Source organism: Podarcis gaigeae, assembly GCF_964106915.1.
Source record: "Podarcis gaigeae genome assembly, chromosome: 15".
Classification (NCBI taxonomy): Eukaryota; Metazoa; Chordata; class Lepidosauria; order Squamata; family Lacertidae; genus Podarcis; species Podarcis gaigeae.
This window is the reverse complement of record NC_139692.1, coordinates 21,139,578-21,156,895: the sequence shown is the minus strand read 5'-3', so window position 1 is coordinate 21,156,895 and position 17,318 is coordinate 21,139,578. Positions and strand designations below refer to the sequence as shown.

Below are 17,318 nucleotides of genomic sequence, written 5' to 3'. Positions count from 1 at the left end.
TTTCCCTTTCTTGGGCTTGATAGAAACAGCAGCCTCTGTGTGTGCATCTTGGAGGAAACACAGCTGCTGTTTCCCCTGTCCTTCCAGACTTTAAAAATAAGAATAAAAGCCCCGGGCCAAGATAGGCCTGGGAAAAAGCCAGTTATGTGACTCACCGAAAGGATTCCTACCATTCACCTGTGAATTTTTGATTAATTTTATGTCTACTTCTTTTTTCGAGTTTGATCTTATCGGCATTTTATTATGAATATTTTATATTGTTCTATGTAAACTGCTTTTTTGCTGATTAAGGGGTATATGCATCTTGATGGGAAAATAAAGAAATGCACCAGCCTCTGGGAAATGGAACAAGGGAGAAGATACTTTTTTTTTTTTTTACTGGGGAAACTAGTCTTCAGTATAAAATAGTGGAAGCAATTGTGTTTTTTTAGTGTAATATAGAATTCCTCACATGGGGATGATTTGAGGGTGGGATGGGATACAGGGTGTGTGGCTGAATTAGAAAGTCTTGCTGGCTTCTTGCATAAGGTGGAAGCCTCTTCCAACTGAAGAGACACACTATCATGAACTGGGAAACATTCATAAAGGAAGTGTACTCTGCACATGCTCTGAGGTACTTTGCTCGTAAGGTTAGGATGGTGATGATTATACACGTAAGTAGAGGTACGACTGTATATTTTCCCAGAGAGGATTGGAAAGGGAGGACAAAAATTGCTCTCCCTAGAAAGCAGCTGAGGTGTTGCCTGGAGTTCTTACCTCAAATGTTCCCCCCCCCCTCTTTCTCAGGAGGAGCGGATAGCAATGTGGCAGTCTATATGCCGGATTTGGTGGAGGCAAAGCTTGGGGATACAGCCATTATCAAATGCGAATTCGCCCTCCCAGAGAATGGCAGCTACGTTTACGTCAACTGGTACTCGGTAAGTCAAAAGAGGGTTTGGGAAAGGTTGCTTAGGGGAGAGGGTTGGGAATGGAGAAACACCATAGTCCCCTCCTTAACTTGTGAAGGCAAGAAGTGCACAGCGGGCCAGGAACATGTTCTCTACCCTTGTTCCCAACTTCCCTATGGGCTCCTCTTCTGACCTTCTCCTGTTGAGTGTGGAAGGTTGAAGAGGGCTTCTAAGTGCATTCTGCTTAGAGAACCTGCTTAGAACCATCCCCACAGTCTGGAACTCTGCACTATCAGGGTTCAGAATTAGGAGGAGGCTTCAAAGTGCATTCAGCTGAGCATGCATAGAAAGCCCCTTTTGATGCAATGTGTTAAGGTTGGGGATAGGGCAGCTGTCGAACCCAGCATGTATTGGGGACATTGTAGTGCCAGTGCATGGGCACCTAGTTCCTTACACACCTTTTTCTTGAGTATTTTAAACTGAACACCTAAAGAGGACTTGAGTCCTTGTGCTTTCATTGGGCTCAACCAGAGTTGAAAGTGAATGGAAGCTTTTGAGGATGCAGAGCTATTTGTCACTCTGGAGGAACACTCTGAATCATGGAATCAAAGGATTATAGCATTGGAAGGAACCACGAGGGTCGTCTTGTCCCAACCCCCTGCAATGGAGTCTATTGGAGTCTCCTTCTTTGGAGGTCTTTAAGCAGAGGCTTGACAACCATATGTCAGGAGTGCTCTGATGGTGTTTCCTGCTTGGCAGGGGGTTGGACTCGATGGCCCTTGTGGTCTCTTCCAACTCTATGATTCTATGATTCAATGCAGGAATCTTTTGCTAAACATGGGGCTTGAACTCACAATCTGCAATTGGCCCCTTCATTCTCCATTGTGCTTGTCCACTTTGTCCAAAGCTGGATTTTGTGCGTTAATCATATTCCCCTCTCCCCTGGTCTCCCTTTTAAATCCCGTTTTTCAGCAACCCTTTGTTGTGTCTCACTGAAATCTCTCATTCTCTGCTTCCACCAGGTTCCCCTCTACCCCCATCCTCACTGCCTTTTAATTAGTTCTTACCTCTCCTGCCAAGCCTATGTCTCTAGCCTTACAGCATAATTCCTTTGGGCTGAGGTCTTTACTGTGTTAAGCTGAATGTGGAAAGACTCAGGATAGACAAAAGGAAGTATTTGACACTGTACATAGTTAAACTATGGAATTTGCTGTGACAGGATGTAGTGATTACTGCCAACTTTGGGCAGTTTTAAAGGGGATTAGAATATTCACAGAGGACAAGAATATCATGACTCCTATATCAGAGGCAGATTGCCCTTTGAATACCACTTGCTGGTGAATACATGTGGGAATGAACTGTTGCATTCATATCTTCCTTGTGGGATTCCCATAAACATTTGGTTGGCCACAGTGGGAACAGAATGCTGGACTAGGTGGACCTTTGCTCTGATCCAGCAGGACTGAGTTCTTATAGGCTTTCCCACACTGCCATCGTGTGGCAAATCACCCACTGGGCAGTCCCTCTAGGAGGAGAAAGCTCCTCCACCGTGACCTAACCCTGTTTCAAAGAAACTTCAGTAAACCAAATTTGGGATTTATTTGAATGAAGGCATTCTATAAGTGTAGGCACCAGGGAACATTTCATTCTAACCCTTAGACATTTTAAATACTGGTGAATTTTTAAGTAAACTTTCATAATTGGCTAGATTTGCACCACTTTGTGTGTTGCATTTATCAAAATTCTTTGATTGAAGGCAATGCACAAAGCCACCATGTTGGAAGACACAATAATAGTAAAAGCCTATGAATGCCTGTATGGAAGTAAGTCCTGCTCAATGGGACTTAGTCCCATAAGATTGTGGCCTAAAAAATTCCAGGGTTTTTTAAAAATAGGGGCAGCTGTAAAGCACATCCTAATGAAGTTGTGCAATGGAGTGTTGGCAGCTAAAATCAAAAGTGATTTATTGTGAGTTTCTTTTCTTTTTCAATAGATGGCACTTTTTGCTCTTCAGTATATCTCTTTTGTTCGTTCTTTCTTATTTATTTATTTATTATTTCACAAAATTTATGTATCACTTGATTGTAAGAAAACCAAAGTGGTTTACAAAAATATAAAAGCATTAAAATTCTCAGTAAAGCACAGTTAAAGGCACTTTAAAATATTCAGAATATCTCTTCTGAACATCAGTGCAAAAGAGAGAGCATGCAGACATTCAGGAAATTGAGATCAAGGGGAGGCTGTTTGTGGCAGGAGCAATCTATGCACTAGGCTTATTGGTTGGAATCTTGTGACATCAGAAACAAACCCACGCTTCCTGGTCCATTCATAAATGGACTGAATGATCTTTTAAATGTGTAAAAGCACGGGCAGCTGTTTAAACAGCAGCAACGGTAGAAGTTGAGCTTCATTCATAGATGAGGGCCTAAACTGGGGGGGAAATGCTTCGAACTCCTCCTGCGTGTTACCAACCTTCCATGCTTCTCCCAGCCATTTGCCAGCTTGTATGTCCGTGTGCTCCTGAACAGCACCTAGACTTCTTTCGGAAGTCAGGACTCTTAACCCTTCCTGGCCTTCTCCACCCATGGACAGCTGTCAAGTCCTGTTGCCACAGGTGCTTTCTCTCTCTTCAAACACTCATCCTCTCCTTACTTGGCCTTGGCCACTGGCAGTAGGGCATGCATGACCTTGGATGGGAGGGTCGGGTTTTGCACTGTGGCATTGTAGTGCATGCTATCTCTCTCCCCCTGATGTTCTAGATGGAGAAGGGCAAAATGGAAAGGAAGAAGCTCATTTACATGGTCCAGGGCAAAGAACACCAAGATGAGCCTCCCAATGACCGGTTAAGCATCACACCTGATTTCTTCCTCAAGATTAACAAGGTGGTCCTGCAGGATGCCAAGAATTACGTGTGCCAGGTGGGGTTCGGCATGCACGGCGTCGCTGAGAACCGGAGTGAACTGCGTGTCTCCAGTGAGTGGTACTGGGGGCCCTTATCCTACAACAGGTGCAATACACAGTGTTTTTGCAATCCAGACCTTCCTCGGATTGCATACCTTGCTGGATTGCAAGTGGGGTATGTGCTTAACTGTCCACAGGCAACCACACAGCGCCCCCTTCATCCCAACTAGATTTGTTGTTAGTCACTGGGAGGCACATCCTTCACCACTGTGGTCCCCTGAACCTCACAGAATGGCTGCGCGCCTGATGCGTCGTTGCGCCAAGCTTTTCTTCTTTAATGCCCCCTCTGCCTCTGTTATCATGACACTTTCGCTATGCTCATGGCATTTGTTAGTGTCACAGTCGTGGGTTGGTTTGGCATTTGTATCCCACCTTCCTCCCGTAAGGGAACCCAAGGTGTGGTGCACTTTTGGTTCCCACATACTGATCAGACTCGGGTCTCCTCACATTCAGAAAGGTGGCTGCTTCAGAACACACCCTGGGACCCAAACTTTGTTCTTCTGCAGTTTGGTAGCAGCCTTTTGCACTGGGGAGGCTGGGTTTTAACCCACTTGCGCTAATATTTATAGAGGTCAGCCTTGTAAATAAGCCCACAACAGTTGCTGGTCCATAATTCTTGTTTATTTCATGGTGACCATGGAAGAGGGGAAAGACCCTTCCTTTGCACCTAGCATGGAAATGCAGACCTTAAGCCAGGCTAGTAAAATAATTGCCTTCTGCCAGTTGCCTAGCAGAGGAGGAACACAGTGAGCCATCCCTCCTTCCTCCAGACCAGAAAGGGAACTGGGTGGGCTAGCAGAAGAGGGACAAACAACCCATCTCTCCTCTCCCTCTTGAGTTACTAATGTGCAAGGCTCGGGATTGGGCCCTCCATGCGCATGATCTTCTGCTAAGAAGAGGAGAACAGGACCCAAGGAGTTTACATCTCTTAAGTCCAACACTGGGGCAGGGGAGGGAGAAGTGACCAGAGGATGAATATATGGTTATTTCAGTTAACACACTTAAGCTTGGTTATGGTAGAATATGGGGTGCGCCAAGGTTGGTTTTGAGGAGAGATTTGAAGGAAGTAAGAGAGGTGGACTTGTGCAGGTTGTGTTGGAGTCTGTTCCAGGCTTATGGTCAAGAAGGGGAGAAATAGTGAAGCCTTTTGAAGAGGGAAAATACCTTTGAATGGTGGTGTAGCCAGAGGAACGAAGGTCATTGATGGGGGTGAGTTAGGATATGAGAGAAGAGAGTTGATGGGACACTGAAGGTAAGGGGGCTTATTGTGTGCCCATTTTGCCCATGGGGCTTATTGCACAGTAAGAGGACATGCCCAGACAGTCTAGGCTGTGCTTGTTTTATTCCCTTCTGCCTCACCACTTAGCCCTGCCTGGTTACTTTCTTCTTTTAGAAGCTCCAGAAAAACCTGAGATTCAGAAGACTAATCGTGGTATCAGCACAGGAGACCCTCATTTGAGTGAGGTAAGAACTGTGCCGTGTTTAGTGCACCTGCAATTATTATTATTAATTACCTGCCCTTTGCCACAAGGTCCCAAATTAATATACAACTTTAAAAACTTGCAAGTAGGGAAGGAGATGGTCTTTCACCTATTTGGGTCCTATGTTGTTTAAAGCTTTATATGTGGCAATTGCACTTCACAAAGTTGGATTTGATATCTGCCACAGAATTCTCCATCCTTGGCCTTCTCTGCTTATTAATATTTTTTTAAAAAATATACACTTTGTAGGTTTGTAGTTATTTTGGTCCAGCAGGCAAGTTTGTAAATGTTGAGATGTCTCCAAAACTATATGGGTTCTGAGTAGGATTACCAGTGGTCAGTAAAGGGTTCGGGCTTCCTTGCTCTTGTTTGGGCACAAAGTAGACATCCTTGGCTATGTGGGGGTCTGCAGACAGTAGAAGTACTCCTTGTATTACACTCAAACCAGGCTAAACCTAGAGTAAGGTTATCAGATTTTTTTCAGTGAATCCAGGGACACTTTTCAACTTCAACGGATTTTAGTATGGGGACTGATTTGTAAATCTGGGGACTGTCCCTGGGAAACGGGGACATCTGGTAACCTTAACCTAGAGGCACATCCTAGCCCTTTTGTCTCATCTAGCAGTGGAATGGAAAGGGAGAGGGAGTGGCAGTGCGCTGAGACTCCACACACTGACCACCTAAAGCCCAGGCCAGAGTTCCCTTTGCCTGACAGTTTGTATGTCCAGGTTTTTCTTTCCAGCCAAAAGCCTAACCTTCTCAAGAGAGCCAAATTTGACTTGCTAGCTGTAAGGGGGGGTGTTTCAGTAAAGACTACATTTTTTGCTGAAGCAGCAAGAAGGTAATTTTAGCACCAAAAAATCACTAGGAGTACAACACAGTGGTGCGTTAAGAGACTTTGCACAGCCCACAACTATCAAGATATCGTAAAGGAGACTATGAGCCAACTGCCCAGCCTTGATTTATGGAAGTGATGTTTTGTTGCACTAGCAGGAAGCCTTTTTATGTAATCTGGTCTGGATCTGGAATGGAACAAGATAAATTAGTCTGGGATTTGAATCCGTGGACTGTAAGCTCTGAAGAGTATGGAGTGTTTGAGTCTGTCTATCTTTCAGATTGCAACCTGCACCAGCCGCAATGGCTATCCAACACCAACCCTCACATGGTACAAGGATGGAGTCCCTCTGAAGCTGGATGGGAATGGTGAGTCATTATCAGGTGAAGCTAAATCTATTAAAGCAGACTTGGAGGCATAGAAAAGCCGGGTACAGTCCAGAAGCTTATTACAAGGCAAAGGGTTAGCAGGAATTAGGCCCAGTCTAGGCACAAGGGTCCAGGGTTCACAAGTTGAAGATGCATATTAAGAATTCCAGTGTGGCACAGGAGCTGTGATGTTATTCTATCAAGTTTCCTTGCCTACCCAGCATGCTTTTAAGCAGAGGCAAAGATGGCCAGCTACTCCTCACGAGAAGCCCTGTTCCTATGGGGGCTCCAAGCTGCTGCCTTTGGAAGGACGTGCCTCCTCTTTTTTTCTTGAGTTGCCGTTGTCATCTTCTTGCTCCAGTGCCTGCAGTTCCTGGTCTGAATCAGGGTCCTTCAAGGGAATTGTGACAATAGGCCATGGTTCCCCAAAAGGCAGAGTCTTGGCTGCAGAACAGTATGAGTAATGATGGGTGAATAGTACAAGTTGGGGCAGCTCAGCAGGGGAAAGAAGGGCTGCTTTCATGGATCGGCATCTCCATCACCCATCCTCTGGTGTCATTGGCAGCTCCCTCCATCCTCGGCCTCTGGAGGAAGTGGCTTAATTATCCTTAATTATATTGGGCGGACTGTAATCATAAGCTGCCATGGGAGTTGATCTTGCCTGTAAAGTGGGTTATAATATGTTAAATGATACAATATGGGGCATCACAGCTCATGGGAAAAGCAAGACATCAGGGCTACAGATCTGTGAATTGTTAGCACAGGGGTCAGCAACATTTTTCACCCGTGGGCCGGTCCACTGTCCCTCAGACCATGTGGTGGACCGGACTAAATTTTGAAAAAAATAATAATGAACGAATTCCTATGGCCCACAAGTAACCCAGAGATGCATTTTAAATAAAAGCACACATTCTACTCATGTAAAAACACCAGGCAGGCCCCACAAATAACCCAGAGATGCATTTTAAATAAAAGGACACATTCTACTCATGTGAAAACACACTGATTCCTGGACTGTCCATGGGCTGGATTTAGAAGGCAATTGGGCCGCATCTGGTCCCCGGGCCTTAGGTTGCCTACCCCTGCATTAGCACATGCCAGTATGTTGAGTTTGCAGTAAGGGTTATCTTAGCTGGAGAAACAAGGCCAGGTGACCTTTGCAGCATAAACTGCTCCTTAGCAGAGTAACATGTAAGGTTTGTAGCTGCTCTTCAGAATAGTCTTCTACTTGACCCTTCCTCCAGCGGGTTTTTACCCATGCACACTTTTCACGAATTAAATGCTCTTCCTAAACCTCTCCTCTCTTCCTCTTTCAATCAGAAATTGAGATCCGTCCCGGGCTCATCAAGGAATCAAGTGGCCTGTGGACTGTCCGCAGCACCCTTTCGGCAAAAGTCACCAAAGAAGACCGCAGTGCTGAGTTCTACTGCCAAGTCAGTTACACCCTGATGGGGAATAACAAGACATCCAAGTCGGACAGCTTCAAAGTCGACGTTCATTGTAAGGCTGAGCTCCTTTTAGCAGCACTGAGCACATTCATTGGGAAGTCTCAGAAAGGAGAAGACCGAGCCTCATGCAGAAGTGCAACTAGGGATGGACTTTGGGGCCAAAACCCAGGACCCCACAGCCCAAAGGACCTTGAGGACCAACCAGTACATTAAGGGGAGCTACATGGGTGCAGTTATTGGGGGGAAACGCATGACATGTATTGGGCGGTATATAAATTTTAATAATCATAATCATAAAAAAATGGTGTAGCAGTCCCCTCCTCCTTGCCCCTCCCAGCAGTTCTTTATCTCTTTATAAATTATTTGGATTAAGGAATTTAGAGAATGCTCATCTAATTTGCAGATGTCACCAAACTAGGAGGGGTAGCTAATGCCACAGAAGACAGAATTGGGATTCAATATGAACTTGATGGATTGGAGATCTGGGCCAGAACAACAAAATGAATTTCAATAGGGGCAAATGTAAGGTTCTAACTTAGGCAGGAAGAAACAGATGGAGAAATATAGGATGGGGGACACCTGGCTTACGCGCAGCGCATGTGAAAAGGATCTAGGGGTCGACCACAAGCTTAACATGAGTCAGCAGTGTGATGCAGCAGCAAAAAAAAGCTAATGTTATTCTAGGCTTCATCAACAGAAGGAAAGTATCCCAATCAAGGGAAGTAATAGTGCTGCTCTATTTTGCCTTGGTCAGACCACATCTAGAATACTGTGTCCAGTTCTGGGTGCCACAATATTAAGAAGGATATTGACAAGCTAGAACATATGCAGAGGAGGGCGACCAAGATGATCAAGGGTCTGGAAACCAAGTGTCTTATGAAGAACAGTTGAGGGAATTGGGTTTCTTTAGCCTGGAAAAGAGGCCTGTCACAAGGAGGAGGAAGCAAGCTTGCTTTCTCCTGCTCCAGAAGCTAGGACCTGAAGCAATGGCTTCAAGTTACAAGAAAGGAGAGTCCCAACTAAACATCAGGAAGAACTATCTAGCAGTATGAGTTTCTTTAGACAGCGGAACAGATCTCCATGAAAAGTGGTGGACTCTCTGTGCTTGGGAGGCTCTAAAGCAGAGGTTAGGTGGCCATCTGCCATGGACGCTTTAGTTGAGATTCCTGCATTGCACGGGATTGGATGAGAAGCCTCACTTCCAGCTATTAGGATTCTTTGATCTGCTGTGTCTCCCAAGTTTCTCTGTCTGCGCTTATTCGGAGAAGCACCAGAAGGCGAATGAAGGTTCTTTTTCCCCCTGCCCCTCTCTGTAGACCCCTCTGAGAGTCTCCGCTTCGTGATTGATGCTCCAGGCCCGGATGTGAAGGAGGGAGATAATGTGACCCTGCGCTGCGAAGCAGATGGGAATCCGCCGCCTCTGTATACTTTGTACAGAATGGAGGTGAGCTTTGATTGCGTCTAGGGGGGTTGTGGCCCTACTAAACATCTTCCAAGACAACAATGCCCATTTACACCACAAAGAACTCATAACCCACCTACTTTCAGCAGCCAGAAACACCATAACCAGACACTGGAGAGACCTGTCAGGAGTAAGCATGGACCAATGGTACCAAATAGTCTGGGAAACAGCCTTACTAGAAAAATTAACCAATAAACTGAAACTGACACGGGGACAAACAGAAAAAGACGCCACCCTGGTATGGCTCCCAACAAGACAATGACAATAATCCACCAACAGCATACAAATCAGTATGGCTAACCTGATCCAAAACACCCACCCACCCCACTCACACATGAAAACAAAGATCACCACAGCCAATCACAAACAAACAACCACACCCTAGGCCAACCCCAACCTCTCTCACCACCAAAGGAACACAAGTGAACAGCACAAGCAACGCTGACACTAAACCCTACATACATTAAGCATAATAGAAACATCGCCACCCGACCCCACCCCCACCCATCTTCCCCACCCCTTTTTTTTCTCCCCCTAATGTCTCAAGAAATGAAACGGATTTGTAAAAATGTTACATGGAAAAAATACGAGAGACATTACGCATACTTCTGTAAAACAAGAAAATCTTTAATAATAATTTAAAAAGAATGAAGGTGAGCTTGCAGCACAGAGGAAGGTGCTGTATACCAAGCCACAGACCCTAGGTCCATCTAGCTTAGTGCTGCCTACCACACTGGTCTTCAGCTGAGGGGTCATCCCCTGATTCAAGGCGGGTTGCAGCAGAAGCACTACCACCATGCAGATAAAAAGTACAAGATGAAGAGATGGGACCCCGAATGCATGTTTGAGTTAAAAAACACTGGTAAAAAATAATCAGAAACCTGAAACAGACAGGCCATCAACTATCTGGGAGGAGCAGCAGGAAAATGTAACCCTGCCCTGAAAAGATAGATAGGATGTTGGTGACTGGGTCTCTTGGCTGGGCAGTATTTCCTCCTTGTTGTCACATCAACTTGCAGGTTCAGCCTTTGTCCTCCTTTGTCTTGCACTCTGCTAGGAGGAGGAAGCCACCGAACAGGGTTCTGAACAGGGGTTCCTGCACCTTTACAACATCAACAAGGAGCGCAGTGGAGTCTACCTGTGCAAAGTGCTTGACTTGCAGGATGTTACGTTTGCGGAGCTGACGGCCAACGTGACTCTGCTGGTGAACTGTGAGTAGGACCTGCGGGTTTTATTCAGTACAAAGTGGCCTGACGGGTTTTCATTAGAGCCGTCATCTGGTTTTGAGAAATCTTAGCCGGCTGTTCTCGGGAGCGTCAGTTGATTGATTTAAAACTGCATAAATGTGGGGATGGGAAGCTGGCTTCCTTGCTTTTGAATATGGCATTCACAGGAATCTTCTTGGGAGAGGTGGTTTTTGTTTTGACATCTGCCTTACAATACAGGCACAGTGCTAAAATAATTAAGACATTTTTCACAACATACCAGCCAATCTATGGACTAAACTTTGTACCCATAGTTGTCAGAGAACCCAGAATTTCATCAGTATGAGGAACGTGTGAGGGCCAAGCAGACGCACTGGAGGCAGTGAGAGACAGGCGGTGGATATACTCCGATTTGCCCAGCAAAGCCTTCGTGGATGTTCTGAGCTGTTCTGTTTATCAGAATGATGTGGCTCTTCAGGTTTTGATTCCCAGGCAGATGTAACTGCCTGAGAGAGATAGGTGCTGCTCCACAGTGCATAAAGATGGGGTGAAGTGAAGGAATCTCATCTGTGTTGCCTCAAGTATATGATTTCTCTCCCTTAGATCTTGATGAGCCTGTGATAACCTCTGTGCCTCCAGTGACCTCGCTCAGACAGCTGCAGGAAGGAGAGGATGCGCTCCTTACCTGTAATGCAACAGGCTCCAAGCCCTTGGCATTCCACTGGGAAAAGGTATTCTCATTTTAGGGCTGTTGACTTGAGTTAATGGTGTATTAGACCTCAATCCAAAAACACTTACTTTGCAGTAAGCCACATTGAAGTCCCACTGCACACAATGTAAACATGCACACAGTTGCTCTGTTAGCTGGTTATCTGTCTAGCTGTTGACCAGTTGGTAAACCAATACAATGGATTCTTGGTTCTCGAACGTAATCCGTTCCAGAAGTCTGTTCGACTCCCGAAATGTTAAAAAACCAAGGCATGGCTTCCGATTGGCGCAGATGCCCTGGAAACAATAGCTGACAGCAACATCGGACGTTCGGCTTCCGAAAAGCATTCGAAAACCAGAACACTTCTGGGTTTTCGGCGTTTGGGAGCCAATTTGTTCATCAAATAAGCCATTTCGAGCACCAAGGTTCCACTGTATATTTCACATCTGGCAACCAATGTACCCCTTGAGGGGCAGATAGTACATGGGTATACAAGTCTGAAAAGCCCAGGACACAAATTTTCACAGCCCTCTAGCAGCTATATGGCTCATTTACCAGAAGTACAGTGATACCTCAGGTTAAGAACTTAATTCATTCCAGAGGTCCATTCTTAACCTGAAACTGTTCTTAACTTGAAGCACCATTTTAGCTAATGGGGCCTCCTGCTGCTGCCGCTGCACAATTGCTGTTTTCATCCTGAAGCAAAGTTCTTAACCCGAGGTACTATTTCTGGGTTAGCGGAGTCTGTAACCTGAAGCATCTGTAACCCGAGGTACCACTGTAATGTATTTAGCATTAACTCTGAAAGTATCTACTTGATTCTGACCAAACTAAACCGCCCGATGTATATTGTGCTTTTCCAGAAAGGGAGGGTGATTGAGAAGGGGAATCTTCTGAACTTGACCAACGTCGGCTTCGACACCTCAGGCAAATACACCTGTGTTGTAGAGATGCCGATGCCAGGCACCCCTGCTGTTTCCCGCTCCAAACAGGTTCAAGTGACCGTCCATGGTAAGCATCGCACAGTGACAGCTCTCTCTAAGTGTCTTTCCCCCCATCCCAGTCCTGGGTGCTGGAGCAGCAACAACAATTAGCCACCTCTTCTCCTTGCAGCAAAACCAGTGCTGGTCGCACGGAAGGAAGTGGTGCATGTCCAATCAGGCGAGATGGTGAACTTAACGTGCACCGGGTACTCGACACCCCCCTTGCTAATCTCATGGAGTGTCAATGGATCGGTAAGATGTGCTCTTTGTGGGGTTTATTTCAAAGAAATAAATGGAGAACTGTGAAGTGAGGAGGCCCCGATTCAAATCTCACCTCATCAACAATTCACTTGGTGCACTTGCTTAAGCCACAGCTGTCTACCTCACTCCCCCCAATAATATAAAATGATATGATAATAGTGGGTTATTTGTAAGACTTTATGGGATGTGAATGCTTTATGAAACATGCTGCAGAAGGCAATAATATTTAACAAATGTTCCATATTTTTCATGTCCAAAGACTGTTTCAACAAAGTATGTGTCTTTCCCCCATTCGATATGCTTTAGTCTGCAGGGATGGGAAACTTGTGTCCTTCCAAATATTGTTGATTTGCGACTCCTCTCATCCCTGACTTGGCCGTTCAACTCCCTTCAGCCCCAGCCAGCATGGGCAATGGTCAGAGATGATGAGAGTTGCAGAGCAGCAATATCTGGAGGGACACAGTGCTTGCTGCCCTGTTTTGGGTTGTTTTGTTTTAAGTTCTCCTTAGGAGCGTTAATCCTCCCTCCCTTTTCTTTCCACAGGTCTTTACTTCAGTCATGCAGGGTCATCAGCGCAACAGCACAGTCCTGTTCCAAGTCACTGAAGCCCTTCTAGAATCGGGAGTCAATTGCACCGCCAAAAACAGGATGGGCACCACTCAGCACCACTTCATGCTGGCACAGAGTAAGTCCATCCCTTTTGTCTTGAGAAGAGGGCTCATCCACACTTCCCGCTTGTCCCACTCTTTAGGACTGAATCAGAGCAAACTTCAATTCACGGGAAACCCAATGGGCGTTTGCTCCGATTCCACAGTAAAGATTGAATATCCGCAGGGGAAAGCAGCGAGCCAAGCGAAAGCCTGAATGAGCACAGAAGGTGTTGGTGGTGACGGGTACATTTGCCCTTCTGGGAAGGGCTGGGGCTAGGGAAATAATGGTACCCTCCAACATTTTTTCTTCCATCACAGCTGTCCCCAACACCAGAAGCAAGTATGCCAAGGCGCATCAGTCTGTCAGGCCAGAAGGTGGTTTGAAGTAAAGCTGTGCTGAAAATGTCACTCCACTTTCATGAGCATAGGGAGCTGTCTTATGCTGAGCCAGACTGCTGGTCCATCTAGCTTAGTATTTCCTCTGTACCAGCAGTTCCCAACCTTTTTTTGACCATGCCCCACCTAAACATCTCTAAAATCCGGGTGCCACCCCCTGGTGATATATAACCCTTATTATTCAAAAAGTGAACTATTCACTTGGAGAAAGTCTAAAAGGCCATTAACTGTTAATAAGTCATTCTCGAATTGCCCCCCTTAAAAATCAAATTGCCCCCCTGTGGGGCATGTGCCCCACGTTGGGAACCACGGCTCTACACTGAGTGTCATTTTATGTGACTATTGCTGTTCAGTGAGAGGCTGTGGTTATTTCCCATGACCTGGTGTAAAGGGGAATCCTGAGAGGGGGTGTGGACTTGCATCTTCCAACACCAATACCCTGAAACTCCGATACAGTGGTACCTCAGGTTACATACACTTTAGGTTACATACGCTTCAGGTTACAGACTCCGCTAACCCAGAAATAGTACCTCGGGTTAAGAGCTTTGCTTCAGGATGAGATCAGAAATCGTGCTCTGGCAGCGTGGCGGCAGCAGGAAGCCCCATTAGCTAAAGTGGTGCTTCGGGTTAAGAACAGTTTCAGGTTAAGAACGGACCTCCGGAACAAATTAAGTACTTAACCCGAGGTACCACTGTACACCATGCTGAGTTCTCTCTTTGTCTGTTTCAGATGAAGCCAGTGGCTGTGTCAGCCCCACCCCAATTCCTTTCACAGCAAGACAGGCAACCTGTGACAAACCAGTCCCCTTCCAGCTTGTGCTTATTCCTCTTTCTTTTCTTTCTTCAGGGCAAGAAGGAGGAACTCCCAATGCCAAGACTGGTAAGCCCCTCCTTACCGAGCATTTATGACTGTCAAAGGGATATGAATGTGCTGTCAAATGTTCTGGGAGCGAACCCACAGAAGATGACGTAGGCTTTGCAGGAAGGAGGAAGCTGGGGAGGGTGTGAGTGTCCTGAAGGTGAACAAGGAGGGCTACTTGCAGGACCAGGCATCTGACTTCCCATACCCCAACCCATATAAATAAGAGACCAATGAGACTGGGGTTTTGGGTAAATACAGATGAAAGAGATTTGGTTTGGGCATGGGGCAATCTAAATACTTCTTCTGACCCACCTGGTGGGAGTGATGCGTGGTCAGTCCAGGCAGGGGTTCCAAAACTTACATCCAATAGTGTGACCCCCGCAGGGACTGCTGTGGGGGAGTGCCTTTGGCCCTGGCCCCTCTGGGCATGTAGACATGGTCACTCCCCCCGAATCCCCCGCAGGGACTACAACCTCCCCTCTGTCCAAAACAAGGGATTGTCCCAATGCCCAACCAGTTGTAACAAATTGCTATGAGGTAGGCAAAACCACCGGTAAGAGCCAATTATCCCGGTGGGCAAATTCCTACCCAGCCCGTAAAGAACGGCGATCACCATAGCCACAGCAAACTCATTGCCTATCAGCGTAAACCGTGGGTGAGTGGGATGGGGAAACCCGGCGCAGGAATAAACAGGCTGTGTCCCAAGTGTGGGCTGCTTAAATGGGCAGGGGGCGGATCTGAGGGAAGCCCACCGTCAGCTCCATTGACTCTGCCCCTGGCACAACCCACATCCCAGCCTGCATTCCCATTTGCCAATACAGGGTGCAGGCTAGGATCCGACTCCTTATAGGCGGCGGGGGCTTATGCCCTCACCGCCTATCAGGAAGGGCACTGACGTTTGAATTCCACCATCGGGGCCCCAAGCTTCTGCACCAAGAGAGGTGACTTTCTGAAACCCACCAAAGATGAGCCTGGTTGGGCAATTTGCTTGAGAACCCCATGTAGCACTGCCACCATCTCATTCGTTCTATCCTAGAAGAAAGGTGGGATCCGTTTTGAGTAAGTAAAATACATCAAATGTGAGAGGAGAGGAAGAGGAGTGCCTATCTGCTCGGCTCCCTTTGCCCTCGCAGAAGGTTATGCTGCATGTCAGGAGAGGGGTGATAATATTTGGTCACCACCCCCTGAAGGCCTGAGGGATGCTGTACCAGATGCCAACCTTGGCACCTTATGGCCCTGAACTCAATTATTATTGTTTTATTAATTTATGAACTGCCTTTCACGTTGCCCAAAATGATTTGCAGTCATAAAAACAACTAAAATAGGTTTTTTTAAAAAACACAAAATCCCAGTAAAGATCAGTTTTAGAATAATGAAAATAACCACCCATCCAGTTGGAAAAACGTATCGAAACGAAAAAATTTTCCATCATTTCTGGAAATTGCAAATAGTAGCAGTCTGTCATAACACTCATCCATTGTCTTTATCTCTAGCAAAATCTTTTAAAGGGGTCTACTTTTTCTTTTCTTTTCTTAAGCAAGTAAGTCTTAAAATTTGTATCCTCTCGTAATCTTGGAGAGAAGAGAATTTGGGGAGGGGGTTTGGTCTTCCTGCCTGCCGTTCTGTTTCTTGGGGCTTTGAGAGGTGTGTGGCAGCGGGAGGTGAATCTGGTTAACCACTTTGGGAAAGGGATGCTGTAGATTGTGAATGTTTGTCTTTTTATTAAATAGAACCACCATGTAAACAGGTACTATAACTTACTTTTTGTCATTTTAGTACATACCGTCGTTGTCTATAGTTGAAGAGCAAGAAAATATGCCTAATTTATATATATAGTTTCCATTCCCCCCCCTTTTAAAATCCAGAACTTCTTCATGCACAGTTTCAATCAATAAGATTAACTGGGGGAAGCTTCTGACTGCGTTATTGAGGGCGGCACCTTTTTAGTTACGCGAAATTTATTCTAAATTGATGAATCGTCGAAATTCTGCAGACCTAATTTAATGAGTGAGCCTCCAATGGGTCATTTAAGCCATTGTCTCCTTTGGAAGCCAAGAGCTTCTGACAATCCCTTTGTGCTAAATTGTTAACATTACCTACATTCTCTGCCTGCTGCTCTCCAGATGGTTTTTCTACCCCCACCTTGCCAGAAAATGAAACTTCAGAGTTTGGGTACAACCCGACACCCACTCCCCAAACTCCTGCAGCAATGCAGCAAGGGAATGACACACAAAAAGGTATCTGTTTATAATTCAGCTAGGGCAGCCTCTCCCATTGGTTGCAGAGTGGCACTCTGAGAATCCTCTCCAACCAATCGGATCAATGCATGCTGTTGCCTGTTAGGCTGGTCTTCTGAGTTCAGATCATGCACAGGTATGTGCTTTAAAAAGCAAGCACCATTTTGTGCCAGGATAAAGAAAAGCTAGAAATGTGCATAGTTCTACCTCCCTCCCCTGCCCCTCTGGCAATCTGATTCATTTCCTGAAATTTCAGTAGGTGTTTGCCACACATTCTCTTGCATCACGGGCAACAGGCCTAGGCACCTGCTTTAAAAAAAACAAAAGGAGAGGAGAGGAAACAGGACTTGAATTTGAATTCCATGTTCTCTGGCTTTTCTGTGCTTCCAGGAAATAGCAGGTGACACTTAGTCCTGATAGCAGCATGTTTAGTGCCCCCCATATCCAGTGAATTTTTTTGGGGGGTTAACTATTTCTGAAGGCAGGGAGGGAGAGAGCACTTTGTGACATAGTCCGGGAGCCTCTCCCCATCCTCCCTCCAGCATCTTCTATGACACCTTTTCTGCGATGTCT

At 46.0% G+C, this 17,318-nt stretch overlaps 1 protein-coding gene across 6 annotated transcripts in view; it reads left to right on the top strand.

Annotated features, from left to right (window-relative positions):
• MCAM (melanoma cell adhesion molecule) overlaps positions 1-17,318 on the top strand; it is a 52,969-nt gene that overhangs the window by 25,826 nt on the left and 9,825 nt on the right. For 5 of the 6 annotated variants that reach the window (XM_083713989.1, XM_083713985.1, XM_083713988.1 and 2 more), the window contains 12 exons: positions 787-917; positions 3,647-3,860; positions 5,242-5,312; positions 6,445-6,532; positions 7,853-8,032; positions 9,297-9,424; positions 10,500-10,653; positions 11,251-11,378; positions 12,220-12,367; positions 12,470-12,591; positions 13,144-13,285; positions 14,494-14,526. In XM_083713989.1, coding sequence (XP_083570115.1) covers positions 787-917; positions 3,647-3,860; positions 5,242-5,312; positions 6,445-6,532; positions 7,853-8,032; positions 9,297-9,424; positions 10,500-10,653; positions 11,251-11,378; positions 12,220-12,367; positions 12,470-12,591; positions 13,144-13,285; positions 14,494-14,526 — 1,539 coding nt within the window. The remainder of the gene's footprint in view (positions 1-786; positions 918-3,646; positions 3,861-5,241; positions 5,313-6,444; positions 6,533-7,852; positions 8,033-9,296; positions 9,425-10,499; positions 10,654-11,250; positions 11,379-12,219; positions 12,368-12,469; positions 12,592-13,143; positions 13,286-14,493; positions 14,527-17,318) is intronic. The other variant, XM_083713986.1, reaches the window with a different exon arrangement.